Source organism: Neolamprologus multifasciatus, chromosome 5, assembly GCF_963576455.1.
Source record: "Neolamprologus multifasciatus chromosome 5, fNeoMul1.2, whole genome shotgun sequence".
Classification (NCBI taxonomy): Eukaryota; Metazoa; Chordata; class Actinopteri; order Cichliformes; family Cichlidae; genus Neolamprologus; species Neolamprologus multifasciatus.
This window is the reverse complement of record NC_140443.1, coordinates 37,337,633-37,357,838: the sequence shown is the minus strand read 5'-3', so window position 1 is coordinate 37,357,838 and position 20,206 is coordinate 37,337,633. Positions and strand designations below refer to the sequence as shown.

The following is a 20,206-nucleotide window of genomic DNA, read 5'->3' as shown; positions in this document are numbered from 1 at the left end:
TCTGCCACCGAGGACTTGTTTAACAGTGACCTCGCCCCGGAGATAGTCAAATCGTCCCTCTCGTCCCCAGACTCTGCTTCCACTACAGAAGACATGTCAGCTGGATTAAAGAGTTCCTCGATGTATTCCTTCCACTGCCCAACAATATCCTCAGTTGAAGCCAGCAGAGCTCCACCCACTCTATACACAATGTGGGTTGAGCACCACTCCTGAGTCGCCTGATGGTTTCCCAGAAACCCTTCAAGGCAGTCAAAGTGTTTTTTCCATGCCCTCTGCCCCACCCAGTGCCCCTGCGCCCAGCCGGGCCCATGGCACTGGCCTCCGGGTACCCCAGGCCTGGCTGCAGGGCCTAATAACAGTGGACCAGCTTTTTTGTTTGTTTGTTTGTCTGTTTTGCAAATGCATTGTCAATTTTACCACCTGAGGGACGTATACACCTTCTCATAGTTGTTTTTCTTCTTTACTCCACTTGTTTCCTAGCTGAGACGGTAAAATCCCAGACAAAAAAACCAAAGTGCAGTAAAGGCTATCACTGCTCCAGAAATGCATACATGCTGGTGTATAAGGTCCAGCAGGAGGAAAGCTCAGGTCCTCTCAGGAGTAATGTGGAGGTGCCAGGTATGAATTGATTTTTGCATGACCTCTACAATGGTAAAAACAAATGGAGACCTCTGTGTGATGCATGTCTGATTGTCTTTTCTCTTTCTGACCAACAGCCTTTCTTCAGAGGTTGGTAGACCAAGACAACCATAAGTTTGAGGAATGGTGCAGTGAGATGACTGACATGAGAAAACAGAGTGTGGATAAGGGCAAGGCTAAGCATGAAGAGGTGAAGGAGCTCTACAAGCTTTTACCCGCAAGAGACGGTCGGTAAAATCATGCCTCAATCATCCACAGTCCACTTAACAGAAACACTTAGAGTGTGCACATGTTTGTTACAGTTCAAAGTATTCTTACATGCACACTGCTGTTTCCCAAATGTAAACTCTACTTCGTCAGGCTGTTGAGGTATATTATTGGCTCCTCGAGCATCTCCGGAAACAACACGATGGAGTCACAAACAACCATACCACCTTTAGTCTGTGGTGCCACTGTTGGACATATTCCAGCTCTACTGTGTTAGACTGCAGCTGTCAGTATTAGTCTTTATGTTCTGTGTCTGTTGCCTAGAAGGTCAACAAAGAAACTCAAGCAGGTGGAGAACTTGTGCTGTGCTGCTAAACAAGGTTTGCTATTGATAGCTGCAGTCCAAGGCAGTGGAACTGCCTGATTACTTTGCATTCCTGTTACACAGTGTGAATAATTATTTATGTCACAGTTTATGCGTACATGCACACACACAAACACGTCAGGCCACGAATAGGATGTTGTTGATCTCACAGTTATTAGTACAACAGATTCCCTCCCTGTACTGTTAACACACACGTCTTGGGATGTAGCAATGAGTGGTCTGGATGTTGGCATGCTTTAAGCGATGGAGCCAATGCAGCGGGCTGTGATCCAACCAGAGTGTGAAAGGGTGGCCCAGGAGGTGATAACAGAGTCAACCACCCACCAGCTTGTCACCCAGGGTTCCTACTCTGACAGCTTCTGGCTGATTTAACCGGGCGGTCCCACCCTCAGGAGCAAAACTGCCTACGGCACTCTATTTGAGGTGTCAGTCTGCAGAATAAAAGGGAAGGAAAAGGTAGGAGTGTGGAGCAGGGGCTTCCCACAGAGAGCCTTCTTCCCCTGCACAAATGCCACCTGGCACCGCTCTGTCCACTGGACCAGATCTGTGGCATCCTTTCGGGTGCGACTGGGGGCTGGTCCGGTCCGTGAAGTTCAGCACGAACCAGCAGCTGTAATCAGCCAGGACCGGTCTCGCCTCTTTTTAGGTCTTGTGACATGGTCAGGATGCGACAGTTGTTGTTTTCGCACCTGTGGGTACAACTGCACACCCCAGATGGTTACCCCAGATACTGTACCTTCTTCCATTCAACTTCAAAACTTCTCCGGGTTGCTGGTGAGCCCCGCCTGCCTCAAGTACTCCAGGTGGGCACCTGCTGTACATGCTCCCCCCAGGTGTCACTATGGATGTTAATGTCATTCGCATAGGCAGAATATGCAGCGAGTGGTCCATGAGACATTGGAAGAAGCCTGGCCTCCAAACAAGCCGAATGGAAGTGTGACAAACTGGCCCAGGAGCTTGTTGGCCCGGGGCATGGGATAAGCATGCGACTCTATCACTCCTGTCTTCAGCATTTCAGTGAATTCCTTCTGAACAATTTATCTGTTATGTTCAGGCAGCCTGTAGCGTTATGAAAGCACCTTCACACCAGGGCACGTTACAGAATAGTGCTCTATGAAATTGGTATATCTGGGCATGGGGGAGAATATATCTGCAAAACACTGTTGCAATGAAAAACACATCATGATCATCACAATGGAGGGAGGAGGTAATAGTGGAAATTGGCATCTCCAGCTCGTCTCTCTCGTTCACCAGGCTCAGCAGAGAGATAGTTTCAGCCACTCTCCACGCTTGAAGGAGGTTGAGTTGGTATACTTGTGTATACCTCCCCTGTCCGACTGCACCAACTCATCGTCAACTCGTCACACGGCGAGCAACTTTGAGGTCGAAAAAGGGAGTAATAGAGTACTTTCATTCATTCTTAGCTGGGCTTGGACCTTCCTCCCACTTTTCTTTAATTAGTTACAACACTGTAGCTTCCTGATGAACAGCAACTCAAAGGGAAAAAACCCCGTGGAGGCCTGGGGCACCTCCTGCACTGCAAACAGCAGAGGGCCTAACCACTGATTCCAGTTGCGTTCTTCCTCGTGAATGAACTTCGTGGATTCTAAAGTCTCATTCAGACGCTCCACCAGCCCATTGGTCTGAGGGTGGTAGATGTTGGCCCAAACAGATTTAATGCCTAGTAATTCATACAGCTGTGTTAGTGAGCAGGGAACGATAAGCCCTGCTCACTCAGTAGCTCTTTAAGGGGCTGACTCAGCAGATGACCTGAAGCATCGCCTATGCCACACTCTTTGCAGAAATCATGCCCAGCAGCATTGCTTTGGGATATCGCATAATCCACTGGAACTAATGCGATATTCCATGTGCACGCCGTTTGAAATGGCCCCATGAGGTCCATGCCAGTGCGTTCACACGGCACCTCTGTTATTTGGTAATGGGTGCAAAGGCGTTTTCGAAATGATCGGCTGGTTCACCAGCTAAGACTCAGACCAGGGCGTGTTCCTACGAATGCCCGGCTGATAAAATTGAGACTGTTCGCTCCAGAGTTGTCATATCCCGTATGCCCCATTTGTCCTCACAGACAAAGGGGAGGGTTTTGGAGGGCTGGCAAAACAGAACATCTCCCCCACCTTCATCCCTGGTCGCCTGCACCTGCGACATTCCTGCCCGATGTACGTGCAGCTCCCGGTGTGTGGGGTGCAGTGTCTGTAGCCGCTGAGACCAATAAAGAAACAGCAGAGAGAGACGGGGTAGTCTGTGCAGGCAGTGGTGACCACAGTGGTGTTATCTCCCACCTCCTTGGCATCCTGACGATGTCCTGCCACCTGTTGTGGCTCCCTAACCGATTCTCTCGCCCGATACCACGATGTTCCAGTTGGCTGGTCGACATCAGTGGACGCACTCCAATGTGTCTGCCAGGAGCCCCTCCACGAACTGCTCAAGCACAGTCCAACTGCCTAGCTTGCCAAGTCGTGCAGCCACCTGGAATAGGCCTGTTCCTCCGGCCACATTAGCGCCTTCTGGAAGCATCAGTGGTGGTCCTCTGGGAAGATCCACAACCAATCCACTATTGCTCATTGGACGTCTTAGAAGCCGACTTTCGCCGCTGCGGATAGGCTGAGAGCCAAGACTTGGGCTTTCCCAAAAGGAGTGACAGCGGCCGCAGGACCCACTCCACCTCGGGCTACTAACACACCTCCACTGTGACTCAACAAACCTCCAAGAACGCCTGGGGGTCACCCCCCTCCCTGATCCAGTAGAGAGTCCCACTGGAGCCAGGGGGAGCAGCAGCGGTGCCATAAGGAGGCAGACCAAGCAGCTAGCCTCTGCAGAAACTGCGTCCAGGATTGGTAAATGGTACATGGCCTGTATAGCGCTTTCACTAGTCACCCCTAGGGAGGACTAGGCAACCTCCCGATTACAAGGCGAACTCCCAACTCTTGAGCCACGATTCAGCCTGCTCTTGCAGCTTCTCCATCTGCTCTTGCTGCAACGTTGCTAGGTCCACCACCGTCTGCACCAGTAATAGGACTGGGTGTGCAGGCTGTGTTCCCACATGCCTGCCTGGGTTTTGGCGCCACTGAGACACCTGTGTTCTGGGACCCCAGCATCACACACATACAGTCAGGTTTACAGGCCAGTGATCATTTATTTGCAAAGGTGATCTCTGGTGCTCCAGCTGCAACGGTGCCGGCCTGCCTCTCCTGGCACTGTCCCTCTGAACCTGTCGGTTTTTGGTTTTGTTTTTTTACCAAACTGAAAGAGTAATTTTGCATGCGTAACATGATTAACACATGTATGTCTGGGATAAGGTACAGGGAACCTGCTGTTACCACAATAGAAGCCTGAATTTCCTCCTTATGGTTGTGTTCCTCTGCTTTCTCTGTGTACAGGCGAGCCGTATGAGTTCATCCCCCTTGACTGGCTTAAGAAGTGGCTTGATGACTCCACTGCCACTAAAGAAATTGACAGCTCCCGCTTCTTGTGTTCTCATGACAAACTTCACCCAGACAAAGTGGGAGACACCAGGAAGGTTTCCATGCAAGCTGCACAACTCCTGTATGAACGCTACGGTGGAGGGCCTAGACTGAATGGTTAGACTTTTCAAATCATGAGCTTCTGCACGCGTCATAGTTTCACTTCTTCAAGTTACACATCAGTCGTTGTCATATTTAACCATGTCAGACTAATGAAAACGTGAACTAAGAGTTTCAAATTATACTCAAAATGATCTTGTTTCAGCACAAACTGTGTCATTGCAACACATTTACCACTGGTAAGGATGACAAGTGCAGACAGCTGTCAGATTCACTTGTTCACTTTGAAATAAGGTTTATTAAATGTGTTTAAACAGTTGCTGATAGGGTGTGCCTGAGAATGCAGCAAACCGATAACATTTGTTTAAACAAGTTATTGCAGAGGTCAGTAACCTCACAAGTATACTAGCATATGAAAATACTACAGACTACCTCTGTCTGTATTGTGTGTTCTGTACAACAGTATAGGTCACTTTGTGTGTTTGTTTAGAGTCGTCTCTGTGCAGAGAGTGTGTTAGCCAACGATGCAGAGTGCTTCGGCTGAAGAACCAGCTCAGTGAAGATTACAAGGAAATCTCAAACCTGGTGAAGCGCACGTTCAGGTAAGCACGCTCTGGCTAAGTGTAGGTCGGCCAATCAATGTCTTGACTTAAGTCCATATAAAAGTCTATTTTATTGCACTGTGTATCAGTGGTGCAGGTTTCTGGGTAGGCAAAGCATCTCTGCGGAGCTGGAGGCAGCTGGCTTTGGAACAGCTGGAGGAGGATGAACATGAAACCACACACAACAACAGCCAGACCAATGGACAGGGACCACACACCAACAACAGTAAAGGTTCTAATAATCCTTCTGTGTCCTCCACTTCCATTGTTGTGTTTTTGTACCTGTCAGCCAAACTGAAAATAATAGACATTTACTGTTTCATTCAGTCATCTTTTGCAGATTTGCTGCACATAATATTCCTCATATTAATTATATAATAAGTGTTGATTTTGACCTGATTCTGATGCTTGTCCTTGTCCAGAAAAGCCAAAAAATTCATACAAAATTGTATGAATATTATGTGTTTGCAGTTGTGAACAAAAATTGTTCACAACTGCAGACAGACTCTTGAATATACTCAAAGGACATTTTATTAGGTACATGTGTTCAGCTGCTTGTTGACACAGATGTGTAATCAGCCGATTGCTTGGCAGACACTCGTGGATTTAGCCATGTGGACGTGGCCAAGACAACCTGTGCAAAGCAAACATCAGAATGAGGGAGAAAGATGAGTTTATTTTGAGCGAGACATGTGCACAGGGGCTAGCCACGCTGTTCTGAGTATTTCAGAAAAAGACAAGCTTTATTGTAACCAGCAAAGTGTCCAGTGACTGTGTGTGTGCACCCGTCATGCTCTACATGTGCAGCCATGTTTTCATCTGCGAGCATGGTTTTATGAGCATCACCTGTTTGTTTGCAGAGTTCAGCTCGGAGCTGTCAGAGTGCACTGAGGACGAGATGAAGACTTTTAATGAAGATATCGTCTGCAGTCACGGTATTTGCCACCATCAGCAGTAATTATTAGATATGCAGATGTTTAAACACTTTAAAAACAAAACAACGTTCGCTGTTATGGCTGTGCTAGCATCCATAATATCATTCTTCTAGGTGGTCTGAGTATTCTGGAAACTGAACGCAAGTTGGTGTCGCCTGAAGTTTGGACCAAGTTTCGGGAATACTTCCCCAAAGCCCCAGAATTCACCCAGGACCAAGAGGCCTGTCAGCAGTGCCTGGTTAGTGCGTCACACTCATCCACTGTGTCGTCATTACATTATGTTTGATATTTTCTTTAAGCCTGCATCACAATTTGTCAGACACAGTTCATGTTGTGCAGATTGATGGTTCATTAACCTCCTCAGACCCGAACTCTTCCACGGCAGCATTTTTAATCTCTCTTTGATATTTGGGCTGATCGGGACCTGATGAATGTAAAAACAAAGAATCGCCTGATTTTTGTTTCTAAGAAAACGAGAGCCACGTATGAGGATATTCATTTAAAACTTCAACAGAACAGTAGCAGTTTAACGTCTTCGTAAGTGCATATCAGGCCCTTGCAGAGCAAACTTGAGCATTTTGGTCTAAATAACCCAAAATGTAATATCCACATGTGGACGCAGGTCCCAGGAGGTTAAACATGAACATTTGTTTACAGTAGATGAAATGGTTTGGTGTTACTAATCCACACAGCTGGAGATGAAACTGGGATTGATGTGACCCTTAAACTAAAACCAGCTGGACAGCCTTCATGATTAATGCACAGAAATATTGATGGTTTCCACCAGTGTGTTGGTTTTCTATATTCAGTACGGCAGCATGGTGGTTAGTACTGTTGCCAGTTCCACCATCAGACTGGAGTCTTTCTGTGTGGAGTTTGCTGCTTCTCCCCGTGTCTCTGTGGGTTCAGTCCAAAGACGTGGAGTTAGTGGGATAGGTTGAGTGGTAACTCTAAATGTGAGTGCGAGTGGTTGCCTGTCTCTGGGTGTTAGCCCTGCGACAGACTGGTGACCTGTCCAAGGTGTACCCTGCCTCTCACCCAACAGCCCCTGGAAAGAATGGATGGATATATTCAATACATATGATATAATCATGTTGAAACATTAATATTTTGTCCCTCTGATGATAACTACAGCTGACCAACCTCCGTCTTTTAATATTGAGCTACAAATGAATAGAGCTTGGTATCACATTCAGTTTCTAGATTTGATTCCATTTTGACTCAGTCAGTCAGAAATATTATAATTCTGATCATTTATCAGTACAGATTCATATTTTTATATCTATGTGTAAACCAAAGCGTCACAGTAGGCGCCTCTGTGTCAGGATTGAGGATAAAACACAGAAACAGGAAGCAGATTTGCCTTTTATAGCAGATAACCTTAAAAATATTCTGCATTCGATCAAAGAAAACCATGAATCAACAGCTGAACATTAGCTGATGCTGCTGAAGTGAAGCAAAGTTACAGAGGTTTGATTACAGACACGGGTAAGTGTCTTGCAATGTGTGATCATTTTAAAAAGTTTAAATTTCTTCGGTGTTGAACAACAGAAATGAAGCTTTACTGAGAGAGGTCATTTTTGAAAAGAAAACAGAAAGAACGCTGAACACAACGGCAGACTGGTGTGTAATAAGCAAGCGAACAGAGAGAGAGAGCTGTGCAGGAAGTGTGATTTTATCATGGTGGAAACAAAACAGGCGAGGTCAGAGTCATGATGATGTTTGTGTAACGTGACGCGTAGTTTGGCTCTTCTGTTGCTGCTGCTTCAGTCAGTCAGAGTGATGAAACCTGCAGCGTCAGCTGTCGGCTTCCAGCCCGACGCCGTGCCTGTGTGCGACCCACACTCTGTGTTTACGTCTTTGTGTGGAACTCGTGTACCTGCTCTCATTTACTGTTTTAGCTGTTTGGAGGTTGTTGAAATAGTTTTGTGAGCTTTAAGCTGAGATTCTGGCAAAATACATTTATATTCACTAATCAATTGAGGATTTAATGAATTGATATCACTTTATTAGAGTCACAGTATTGTTCTTCTACATCTTTATTATTGTGTGGATGTCTCAAAGGGCAGCCACACATTTGTTTCAGCAGAAACGATTTGTTTGGGCCTGACTCTTCTGTTCATTTTAAGCAGCAGAAGTGAGGCGCATGTCTGTGTGCGTGTGTATGGAGCCATTGGGTGCAGTCACTATAGCAACCAGGCTCACACCTGCCTGAGCTCTCTCTCACTCTGCTTAGTTTCATCTGAAACACGTCTCTTTCCACGGCTGCTGTGTCCACAGTGTTTGCTCTACAGCATAGGTGTCAAACTCTCGCCCGTGAAGCCATACCAAATTACTATCAGAGCTGGCCTACTGGTTTATACAGCTAATATATATATTGTTTAGTATTAAGCTTTGCTTGTTCCATATTCAGTTTTCCAGCAAAACGTGTTTGAGTCCATAAGAAAAGATTCATTCTTATATCTGGAGGAAGATTTTTTTTTTCCAATAAATATTAATGTTAGCCCGCAACTTTGTTCCAGTTTTGAATTTTGGCCCACTGTGTGTTTGAGTAGGGCTGCTCGATTATGGCAAAAATGATCATCACGATTATTTTCACTGAAATTGAGATCTCGATTATTTGATGATATATATTTAACAATAACAATGTGTTGAATAATGACTTTAAAGATTGTCAAAAAGTAATATAAAATAGTGTGCAAATACTGATAACAGTGCAAATGTTTGCAATATAAGAAATAAAAGAAAAATGTAAACATCTATGTTTAGTGAACTTTGCAGTGTTGCTCTGTGGTGCAGCTACGACACTGTAGCAAAGTTTACACACTGTGTCTACTTGATCCACGTCTGACTCATGAACCCATAATGTTTCCACACCACTGAAGTTTTTTTTTTACCTCTTTTCAACCAACAGCAGTCACTCTCCTCTCCAAATAACTTCTGCTGAGCTTTCCGAGCTTCCCTCGGGTCCTCTTAATCAGCGGTCCCCAACCCCCGGGCCTTGGACCGGTACCGGTCCGTGAGTCGTTTGGTACCGGGCCGCGAGAGTTGAGGCTCAGGTGTGAAATGTATAGTTTTCAGGGTTTTTATCGGTTTTCAGCGTTATTTTGTTATCGTTTTTATCGTTTACTCGGTTTTCCTGGGTCTTTTCACGTGTGTTATGAATAAATTTTCTTTTTTTCAGTACCGGTACTAGTTTTATTTTGTTGTATTTATCTGCGACACCTTAAAGGCCGGTCCGTGAAAATATTGTCGGGCATAAACCGGTCCGTGGTGCAAAAAAGGTTGGAGACCGCTGCTCTTAATTGTTGTGACACGTGTTCGAAATGGAGAGAGGTGCGCTCGATTTGCCACACGGAGCAGCGCGAGAGTAAAGCACGAGGGAGGGGCTAATAATCGGCTCAGTCATGTTTAATGATCGTTGAAAGCCCAGATCGTAATCGAGATTAAAATTTGATTAATTGAGCAGCCCTAATTTGAGTTTGACACCCCTGACCTACAGCCATCATTTTACCCTCAAAACGTCGCCATCATTGTTCTCTGTCCAACAGCGTGTCTTTAAAAGCTCAGAGATGTAAACTTTTTAAACTGTGTGGATCCAAATGGAGGGATCACATTTTATTCATTCAGTGATTCAAAGAGTATTAATGTTTAATATTCATTCAGATATTTTCTGACTCTAAAATGTCTTTTCTCATTTATTAGGTTTTTCTAATTTACATTTAAAACATTTTCAGCTATTTTCCAACTTCTTCCATGTAAACGTCAGCTTTTAGCAGTTCAGCAGTTAATTCATTTCAGTGCATACATTCAGATTCAAGCATTCCCAGTTTCTTCAGAAGATGCACTTTCTAGTTCAAACTGAAACATTTTTTAAACCCCTACAAATGAACATGGAGCTCTGCAGCAGCACCAGGCGGTGGTAGTTGGTAGATGTGCCATTTGGTCAGCTGAGGAACTGAAAGATTAGTTTTGTCTTTCCAGACGATGGAGCAGGAGGAAAAGGACAACGAGGCAGTCAGTAAGATGATGGCCCTGGACCAGAAGAACCAACTGCTCAACCTCTTCCATGAGAAAAATCGACCAGCGCTCACCAAATGGCCTCAGGTAAGCCGAGCACCGCGTGCTCCGCACCAATCCCTCTGCATATGAGTAATGCTGTTTGAATGATGACAGAAGGTAAACGCAGACATTGTTTTCTGGTTTGTGTACCCAGGGCACAGATGTGCTTTATGTAGTTCCTCTGTTTTTTGTGGATGAGTGGAGAAAATTTATCAGGTATGTTTGTTTTGACAGTAAAGTGATTATATGATGATGCAGTTTGACTGTTTGCACTTTTCTCCAGTTTCACTTCTGTTTTTCTCTCTTCTGTGTTTTACACAGGAGACCCACAAAGTCCTCCCCCGTGTCCAATGTTAGCAACACGCTGCTGCTGTGTCCACACGGAGGCTTCATGTTCACCTACGACTCGCTCATTAACGGAGAGGCACAACAGTGAGTTCTGTCCCACAGTTATCCTGTGTCTTACCTTTAAATGTCGTTCTTACAGAGGTTCATTACATCCTGTAAAATGTTTTAAACTCCCAACAGTATGTCTGTGAAGGTTCTCAGTCATCCAGGTCATCGTAGTCAAAGGAGCTTGCAAAGAAAAGCGTCTGGACTTCTTTAAGTTACTTGAAGACGTTTCACCTCTCATCCGAGAGGCTTCTTCAGTTCTAAGGTCAAATGGTGGAGAGTCCCAGATATAAACCTAGTGGGAGTGTCCCCCCACAGAGGGACAAAAGGACCCCCTGATGATCCTCTAATCGCCTGAGCCAAGGTGTGGAACTGGGTGTGGGTCCCAATCAGCCAGAGTTTCGGGTGAGTTCATTGTGAAACCTGGCCCCACCTTATCATGCGAATTCCTGAGGTCAGATGGCCCAGGATGTGAGTGGGCCTTAAGGCGTCTGGGAAGGGATCTCAAAACTGGATTATAGATGGCAGAGAGTTGGTGTCGTAAACCACCGCCTCTGTTCAAAGATGGTCGCTCACAGTGGACATAGATGGCTTCTTTCACTCCTCTTTCAAACCATCTGTCCTCTCTGTCCAAAATGTGAACATTGGCATCCTCGAAAGAGTGTCCTTTATCCTTAAGATGCAGATGGACAGCTGAATCTTGTCCTGTGGAGGTGGCTCTTCTGTGTTGTGCCATGCGCTTGTGAAGTGGCTGTTTGGTCTCTCCAATGTAGAGGTCTGGGCATTCCTCGCTGCACTGTACGGCATACACCACATTGTTAAGTCTGTGTTTTGGCGTTTTGTCTTTCGGGTGAACCAGTTTTTGTCTGAGTGTGTTGCTGGGTCTGAAGTACACCGGGATGTCATGCTTGGAGAAAACCCTCCTGAGTTTCTCTGATACACCGGCTACATAGGGGATGACAATGTTGTTGCGCCTGTCCTTCTTATCCTCCCTCGCTGGTGTCTGATCTTCTTTTCTGTGCCTCTTTGCTGACTTTAAGAACGCCCATTTAGGATAGCCGCACGTTTTGAGTGCTTCCTTTACATGTGTGTGTTCCTTCTTTTTCCCTTCAGGCTTAGAGGGAACATGTTCTGCCCGGTGGTGTAGGGTCCTAATTACTCCAAGTTTGTGTTCCAGAGGGTGATGGGAGTCAAACAGGAGGTACTGGTCCGTGTGTGTGGGCTTCCGGTAAACTTCGATGTTGAGGTTGCCGTTCTCTTCAATGTGCACAGCGCAGTCCAGGAAAGGCAAACAGTCATCCTTTGTGTCTTCCCTGGTGAACTTGATGTTTTTATCCACAGCGTTGATGTGCGCAGTGAAGGATTCCACTTCTTGTGTCTTGATTTTGACCCAGGTGTCGTCTACATATCTGTACCAGTGGCTGGGTACTCTTCCTTTGAAAGAGCCAAGAGCCTTCCTTTCCACTTCCTCCATGTAAAGGTTGGCTACAATAGGTGACACGGGGGAGCCCATGGCACAGCCATGTTTTTGTCTGTAATAGCCTTCGTTGTATTTGAAATATGTAGTGGTGAGGCAGAGGTCTAACAGTGTGCAAATCTGATCGGGTGTGAAGTTGGTCCTGTCCTCCAAGGAGCTGTCTTCTTGTAGTCGTTTTCTGACAGTCTCCACGGCCTCCGTGGTGGGTATGCAAGTGAAGAGAGAGACTACATCAAAGGACACTATGGTTTCATCTGGATCCAGGGGAAGTTTCTGGACCTTGTCAGTGAAGTCGGTGGAGTTCTTGATGTGGTGTGGGGTGTTCCCCACGAGAGGAGCAAGGATGGTAGCAAGGTGTTTTGCAATGTTATAAGTGGCTGAGTTTATGCTACTGACTATGGGTCTGAGTGGGACAGCTTCCTTGTGGATTTTTGGAAGTCCGTAAATGCAGGGTATGGCATCCCCTGGGTAAAGGCGGTGATAAGTAAGGCGGTCAATGATTTTGTCCTTTTCCAAGTCTTGAAGGCAAGCTATAACTTTCTTTTTGTAGCTGCTTGTGGGGTCTCGCTTTAAGGCTTCGTAGGTATTGTTGTCACTGAGGAGAGTAGTGATCTTTGTATGGTAATCTGTAGTGTTTAGGACCACGGTGCATCTTCCCTTATCCGCTGGTAAAACAGTGATGTTGTGGTCTTTGCTCAGGGAAGCGACGGCCTTCTTTTCCTGTATTGTGAGGTTGGACGGAGGGACTTTGGCACTGGAGAGGGTGGCTGAGACTTTCATCCTGATTTGCTCTGCTTCTGTCTGTGTCTCTGTCTGTCTGTCCAGTTTTGAGATCCCTTCCCAGACGCCTTAAGGCCCACTCACACCCTGGGCCATCTGACCTCAGGAATTCGCATGATAAGGTGGGGCCAGGTTTCACAATGAAATCACCCGAAACTCTGGCTGATTGGGACCCACACCCAGTTCCACACCTTGGCTCAGGCGATTAGAGGATCATCAGGGGGTCCTTTTGTCCCTCTGTGGGGGGACACTCCCACTAGGGTTATATCTGGGACTCTCCACCATTTGACCTTAGAACTGAAGAAGCCTCTCGGATGAGAGGTGAAACGTCTTCAAGTAACTTAAAGAAGTCCAGACGCTTTTCTTTGCAAGCTCCTTTGACTCCCAACAGTATATTCACAAGTACGTTGTGGGTTTCCTGTTTGGAAACGTCCGTGAGCTCCTCAGCATTTTGATTGGCAGTCGAGATCAAAGAGGTTGCAGATTGTCTCTGCAGGATGGCCAATTAAAAGTCAGCATGCAGCTAACGAATCATAATGTGTGGTTAATGGCTCAGGCCTTACCTGCTGCCACTCTTCAGCTGCTTGTTTTTCATGGTGTGCTGACAAAAATGATTTTGTTGGTTGTTTCGCACAGTGTAGCTCTGCTGTGGCCAAGCGAATGGGATGTGATCAGCAGACTCTTCATCGTGGACCAGCCGATCTCCATCCACTGCTTGAAACGGACTACGCCGAGTGGCTGCACCACCCAGTACACCACTCAGCCTGGTAAGAGTCCAAAGTCGGGTTAAGTATGTCGAGAAGAGGGTCGACAAACTGAAGAGAAGAATGAAATCCCACTGTAATGTTTCTAATGATCATAATGTAGAGCTGTGGATGCTGCATGTGGACAAACATGTGAGGTTTCACAACCTGTGGATGCGTCACTCCAGATGCCCGATCTTTATCCAAGTTATCACATATTAGGTCACAAAACGTGCATGAAAATGAGATCACTGAGGTAGTTCCATGTACAGAGATCCACAGCACCTTAGATAAGGCAGAGCAGGCTATAATACAGGAGCAGTTTAACCAGCTCGTTCAGCTAAAGGACCAGTGAGCCCTCGTGGTGGTCTGCCCGTCCAAAACTCACGACCCAAACTGTGCTGAAGGTCACACTGGTTGGTTCACAGTTGACCTGTTCAATTCAATTCAATTCAGTTTTATTTATATAGCGCCAAATCACAACAAATGTCGCCTCAAGGCGCTTCATAGATACAGAGAAAAGCCCAACAATCATATGACCCCCTATGAGCAGCACTTTGGAGACAGTGGGAAGGAAAAACTCCCTTTTAACAGGAAGAAACCTCCGGCAGAACCAGGCTCAGGGAGGGGCGGGGCCATCTGCTGTGATTGGTTGGGGTGAGAGAAGGAAGACAGGATAAAGACATGCTGTGGAAGAGAGACAGAGGTTAATAACAGATACGATTCAATACAGAGAGGTCTGTTAATACATAGTGAGTGAGAAAGGTGACTGGAAAGGAAAAACTCAATGCATCATGGGAATCCCCCGGCAGCCTACATCTATTGCAGCATAACTAAGGGAGGATTCAGGGTCACCTGGTCCAGCCCTAACTATATGCTTTAGCAAAAAGGAAAGTTTGAAGCCTAATCTTGAAAGTAGAGATAGTGTCTGTCTCCTGAATCCAAACTGGAAGCTGGTTCCACAGAAGAGGGGCCTGAAAACTGAAGGCTCTCCCTCCCATTCTACTTTTAAATACTCTAGGAACAACAAGTAGGCCTGCAGAGCGAGAGCGAAGTGCTCTAATAGGGTGATATGGTACTACAAGGTCATTAAGATAAGATGGGGCCTGATTATTTAAGACCTTGTATGTGAGGAGCAGGATTTTGAATTCAATTCTGGATTTAACAGGAAGCCAATGAAGGGAAGCCAAAACAGGAGAAATCTGCTCTCTCCTTCTAGTCCCTGTCAGTACTCTTGCTGCAGCATTTTGGATTAACTGAAGGCTTTTCAGTGAGTTTTTTGGACATCCTGATAATAATGAATTACAGTCGTCCAGCCTGGAAGTAATAAATGCATGAACTAGTTTTTCAGCGTCACTCTGAGACAGGATATTTCTAATTTTAGAGATGTTGCGCAAATGGAAGAACGCAGTCTTACATATTTGTTTAATATGTGCGTTGAAGGACATATCCTGGTCAAAAATGACTCCAAGGTTCCTCACAGTGTTACTGGAGGCCAAGGTAATGCCATCCAGAGTAAGAATCTGGTTAGATACCATATTTCTAAGCTTTTCAGCGCCGAGTACAATGACCTCAGTTTTATCTGAGTTAAGAAGCAGAAAGTTAGTGGCCATCCAAGTCTTTATGTCTTTAAGACATTCCTGCAGTTTAACTAATTGGTGTGTGTTATCTGGCTTCATGGACAGATAGAGCTGGGTGTCATCTGCATAGCAGTGTAAATGTATGCTATGTCTTCTAATGATGCTGCCTAGGGGAAGCATGTATAATGTAAACAGAATTGGTCCTAGCACTGAACCCTGTGGAACTCCATAATTAACCTCAGTGTGTGAAGAGGACTCTCCATTTACATGCACAAATTGGAGTCTATTAGATAGATATGATACAAACCACTGCAGTGCAATACCTGTAATACCTACAGCATGTTCTAATCGCTCTAATAGGATATTATGGTCAACAGTATCGAATGCTGCACTAAGGTCAAGAAGGACAAGCACAGAGATGAGTCCACTGTCAGAGGCCATAAGAAGATCATTTGTAACCTTCACTAAAGCTGTTTCTGTGCTGTGATGAACTCTGAAACCTGACTGAAACTCTTCAAATAAACCATTCCTCTGCAGATGATCTGTTAGCTGTTTGACAACTACTCTTTCAAGGATGTTTGATATGAAAGGAAGGTTGGAGATTGGCCTATAATTAGCTAAGACTGCTGGGTCTAGAGATGCTTTTTGAGTAAAGGTTTAACTGCAGCCACCTTGAAGGCCTGTGGTACATAGCTGATTATTAGAGATAGCTTGATCATATATAAGATCGAAGAATTAATCAATGGCAGGACTTCTTTGAGCAGTTTTGTAGGAATGGGGTCTAAAAGACACGTTGATGGTTTGGAGGAAGTAATTATTGAAGTTAACTCAGAAAGATCAATTGGAAAAAAAGAGTCTAACTTAACATCAATGGTACTAAGAGTAGCTGTAGATAATATTACATCTGTGGGATGATTATTGGTAATTTTTTCTCTAATGATAAAAATTTTATTTGTGAAGAAGTTCATGAAGTCATCACTAGTTAACGTTAAAGGGATGGTTGGCTCAAAAGAGCTCTGACTTTTTGTCAGCCTGGCTACAGTGCTGAAGAGAAACCTGGGGTTGTCCAGTGAGCCCGATACTTCATCAGTGATGCTTTTTGTCCTTGATTCATTTCAAATGGATGTGTTTGTGTCCAGATCTGTGCTGGGAGTGCAGAGAGAGCTTCCTCTTCCAGCAGCAGAGGGACCTCCGAGAGTATACCCAAGCCACCATCTATATACGCAAAGTGATTGAAGACAAAAGAGTAAAGAGCTTTTACCTCTAACGGTGACGTTTTTCTCAGCTGCTGCGCTGACTGTGTCTAACAGCCTCTCCTGTCACACTTATTTAACTGTGCGTAGATGATAAAGGAGGCTGCACCAGAGCTGAGTGTCAGCAGCTCTGAAGCAGAGGAGGAGAAGGAAGAACATCCCAAACTGGATGGTGAGAAAGACCCCGACTTCAGCCAGGTAACCACACCAGCACCACGCGTGTGCAAGAGAAAGCTCTCAGTAATCACACTCAGTCAAAGCTGTCAGCAGAGGCACGAGGCTGCATCAGGTTCTCTGCATTAACACAACTGAGAAATATGAATGAGTTATAGTGCAAGTCTGATGAGCAGCTACAAGACATGTGTGAGTAACGATGCTGCTGGTGAATCTAGGAGTTTGTTTTTACACGTCTGCCTGTGGCGGCTCTGAAACCTCACGTCACCTGGAAAAAACCCATTTAGTCGTTTGCTAGCAGCACACACAGATATCCTGAGTCTTTTGTTCCCTAAGACTTGTATCTTTGACTCAAATCTGTTACAAACTTTGTTTCTTTCAGTCACAGGACGGTGCAAAGCGGCTAAAGTTGAGTGACAGCAGTGTGCCCACAGCTGCTGCTGGTGTTGTGACCAACGTGGCCAAACCAGGAGGAATCAGGAGGAGCACCCGACACAGGAAGCTCCGTGGAGAGAAGGCGCTCATCGTTTCAGCCAATCAGACTCTGAAAGAGCTGAAAATACAAGTGAGGAATTCAGATTGCTGAACACAAAGCAGTGAGTGGGCCAGTTTGACTAAACCCACGGTGCCTGTCGTTGTCCAGATCATGCACGCCTTCTCTGTGGCTCCGTTTGACCAAAATCTCTTCATTGATGGAAAAAGTCTGACAGACGACTCGGCCACACTGGGAAGCCTGGGAATCATCCCGGAGAGCATCATCTGTCTGAAGGTACACACAGTCTCCTCATCCTCACACAACAATCGCTAGAACATAATCTGACGTCATTTTCCTCCAAATATTCTGTTTGGCTGCAGGCTGATGAGCCAATAGCAGATTACGCTGCAATGGACGATGTCTATCAAGGTCAGTAGGCCTGTGTGTGCTTCCACTACCGCTGGGTTCAAAGAAGGGCTGCTTTCTTAAACTGTTCTTCTTTGTTCACAGTGAGAATGCCTGAAGAGGGGTTTAAAGGTGAGCATGCTTCCTCTGCACTTGTTTTACTTCAAACATAATGGTGTGTCACAGTGTAGGCACAGGGCCACTGCAGCTGGGATGTGGAGCAGGTGGAGAAGCACGTTAGTTGGAGTGACACCAGTAAACTCTTTCTTACTAACAAGCCCACATGTTGGAAACAGGAGCCACATGTGGGCTGTCCCAAGTTCTTTGTGTGTGAAGCAGGCTGTATGTACGCTATAAAGCAATCAGCCTTCAGATCTGAAAGCTGCCCTCTGTCTAATAGCTGGAGGAGAGCCACAGGTAGTGCTGGCTGTAGGTCAGGGGTGGGCAGCTCCAGGCCTGGGGGGCCGGTGTCCTGCAGGTTTGAGATCTCACCCTGGGTCAGCACACCTGAGTCACATGATGAGTTCAGTACCAGGCCTCTGGAGAACTGCAGGACATGTTGAGGAGGTCGTTTAAATCAGCTGTGTTGGATCAGGGACACGTCTAAAACCTGCAGGACACCTCCAGGCCTGGAGTTGCCCACCCTGCACTGGCTGCTCCAGTCTGCATGCCAGAGTATCCTTGGATACTGAACCAGCTGATGGGAGTATGAACGTGTGTGAACACATAAGCGCTGCTGTATGATGAGACGTGTTTGTTGTCTGATGATGAGCGCTGTTACAATCACAGAGGAGCTTAACGCAGCGTGTTGTTGGAGACAGGCCGACCCGCGTCAGCAGGTAGCCAGTGTCCATGTTTTCCCAGTCTCATCCACAAGTTGGCAGCAGAAAGCATAAAGTCTAATGAGCTTGGAAAGCTTGTTGAAGACGAGAAGCTTCTCAGAACTGAAGAAGCTTCTCGGATGAGATCTTAAAAACGTCTTTGAGAAGCTTAAAGACGTCCAGACGCTTTTCTCTCCAAGCTCCTTGGACTGTGAGGACGACTGAGATCCTTCAGACATAAACTCAAGGACTCACAAACAGCTGGTGTTAGGACCAAACTCTCATGTAAGACATTTCTCATAACCACACATCACAAAATAGTGCTCTTACTTAAACTCTGTGAATCTCAGCTCCACCTGTGTGAAGTGTTTCCAGCTGGGCGGCGCCGGGTCGAGTGTGTGGCCCACGCATGAAGCTATACATGTTTAGATGTAAGTTGTTTCTGTGTGAGCGTTTCTTACACGGCGTGCTGCGGGGAAACGCCCGTTCTAATGTTTGAGTTGAGGTTTGTTTGGAGCAGCTGACGGCTCTTTTCGTGCTCGTGATTCTTGTGTAGAAGACAAAGGAATATTGCCATAAACTGTGTATTTTGCCACACCACGACACAAAACATAGTGTATGTTATGAAGATGTTTTCATCCGATACAGTTCATCATATCACTCGTCACAGACTGTGTCACAGCGTCTGACCGCACAGTGTTTGTTTCATTCTAACCACTGTGACCTCCTCCAGGCACCGGGCTGCTCGGCCACTGAGGACAGCTGTTTGCAGCTGTGCTTGAACTGCGACGGTGACGGACGGAAATTTTAAAAAAGCTTGAATATGTTGTGTCCATATAAATAAGCTCTTAAATTTGTTCTGTACTTTGTTTTTCTACATTTTGAGTAGGCTTTCTTTGATAAAACTGTGACTATCTTGCAAAGTTTCTCTACATGAGGTTGAACGTTTGTAAAGACACCAGGTCGGAGTCTGAGACCTGGTTCAGCTCAGATCTACTGTGGGTCGAGAAAATGTTTTATTTTTGAATCTTTTAAATTATGACAGAAGACAAATTGAAGATGATGCTCTTTCTTTCTGTTGTGTGTAAGCTTATCTTGTAACTGCAGAGTTTTCAGGTTTGTCAGAAGAATGCACTAGTTCCTGTTAATTATTGCAAATATACTGGCTCATCAATCTTAGAACATGTATTACCTCCACACAGTCATTTTATATATACATATATAAATATATATGTATGTATGTCTATATAAGCACGTGTGTGTTTGTACACACTCGATGTGGCATTTGCAGTTACATAGCTACAAAGTATGTAAACCATACGCTGGAGAGAATGAAATGGAACAAATGTAAGCAGTGACACGTTGTCTTCTTTTCACTGTTATTTCTTATAAACAATAAAGTTATTTTCAAAGCACTCTGCCTTCACGTCATAATTTTGTGTTCATTCATGGCCTGACACGTGTGTGCGCCCGATCAGTTCATACTTCCTGATCAGTGTTCACCAACAGCAAATGGATGAACTTGCTCCAGGTGGCAGCAGCAGGTCATCTGCGTTCATATCATCCTGTTCTGAGCATCGTCTGTTGTTACCTGGCTGCTCTTCCTCTGTGCTCTTCCTCTGTGCTCTTCCTCTGTGCTCTTCCTCTCCTCCTGCCTGGCAGCAGTTCATGTATAAACCATGCCAGCCGCGCTTCTGTCTCCAAACTGTCCCTTTGATGTCTTCATCACTCAC

General features: G+C 45.6%; 2 protein-coding genes across 4 annotated transcripts in view; one reads left to right on the top strand and one right to left on the bottom strand.

Annotated features, from left to right (window-relative positions):
- Positions 1 to 20,064, top strand: part of usp48 (ubiquitin specific peptidase 48) — a 29,790-nt gene extending 9,726 nt beyond the window's left edge. Inside the window, exons 10-27 of one of the 3 annotated variants that reach the window (XM_085159144.1) lie at positions 481 to 618; positions 717 to 866; positions 4,630 to 4,830; positions 5,264 to 5,375; positions 5,465 to 5,607; positions 6,236 to 6,310; positions 6,424 to 6,548; positions 10,295 to 10,417; positions 10,527 to 10,588; positions 10,694 to 10,804; positions 13,659 to 13,789; positions 16,485 to 16,591; positions 16,689 to 16,796; positions 17,155 to 17,337; positions 17,416 to 17,541; positions 17,628 to 17,676; positions 17,758 to 17,784; positions 19,207 to 20,064. In XM_085159144.1, coding sequence (XP_085015270.1) covers positions 481 to 618; positions 717 to 866; positions 4,630 to 4,830; positions 5,264 to 5,375; positions 5,465 to 5,607; positions 6,236 to 6,310; positions 6,424 to 6,548; positions 10,295 to 10,417; positions 10,527 to 10,588; positions 10,694 to 10,804; positions 13,659 to 13,789; positions 16,485 to 16,591; positions 16,689 to 16,796; positions 17,155 to 17,337; positions 17,416 to 17,541; positions 17,628 to 17,676; positions 17,758 to 17,784; positions 19,207 to 19,229 — 1,994 coding nt within the window. In that variant the 3' untranslated portion in view covers positions 19,230 to 20,064. The other 2 variants (XM_085159143.1, XM_085159145.1) reach the window with 2 other exon arrangements.
- sypl2a (synaptophysin-like 2a) overlaps positions 1 to 20,206 on the bottom strand; it is a 495,265-nt gene that overhangs the window by 383,917 nt on the left and 91,142 nt on the right. The window lies entirely within an intron of this gene.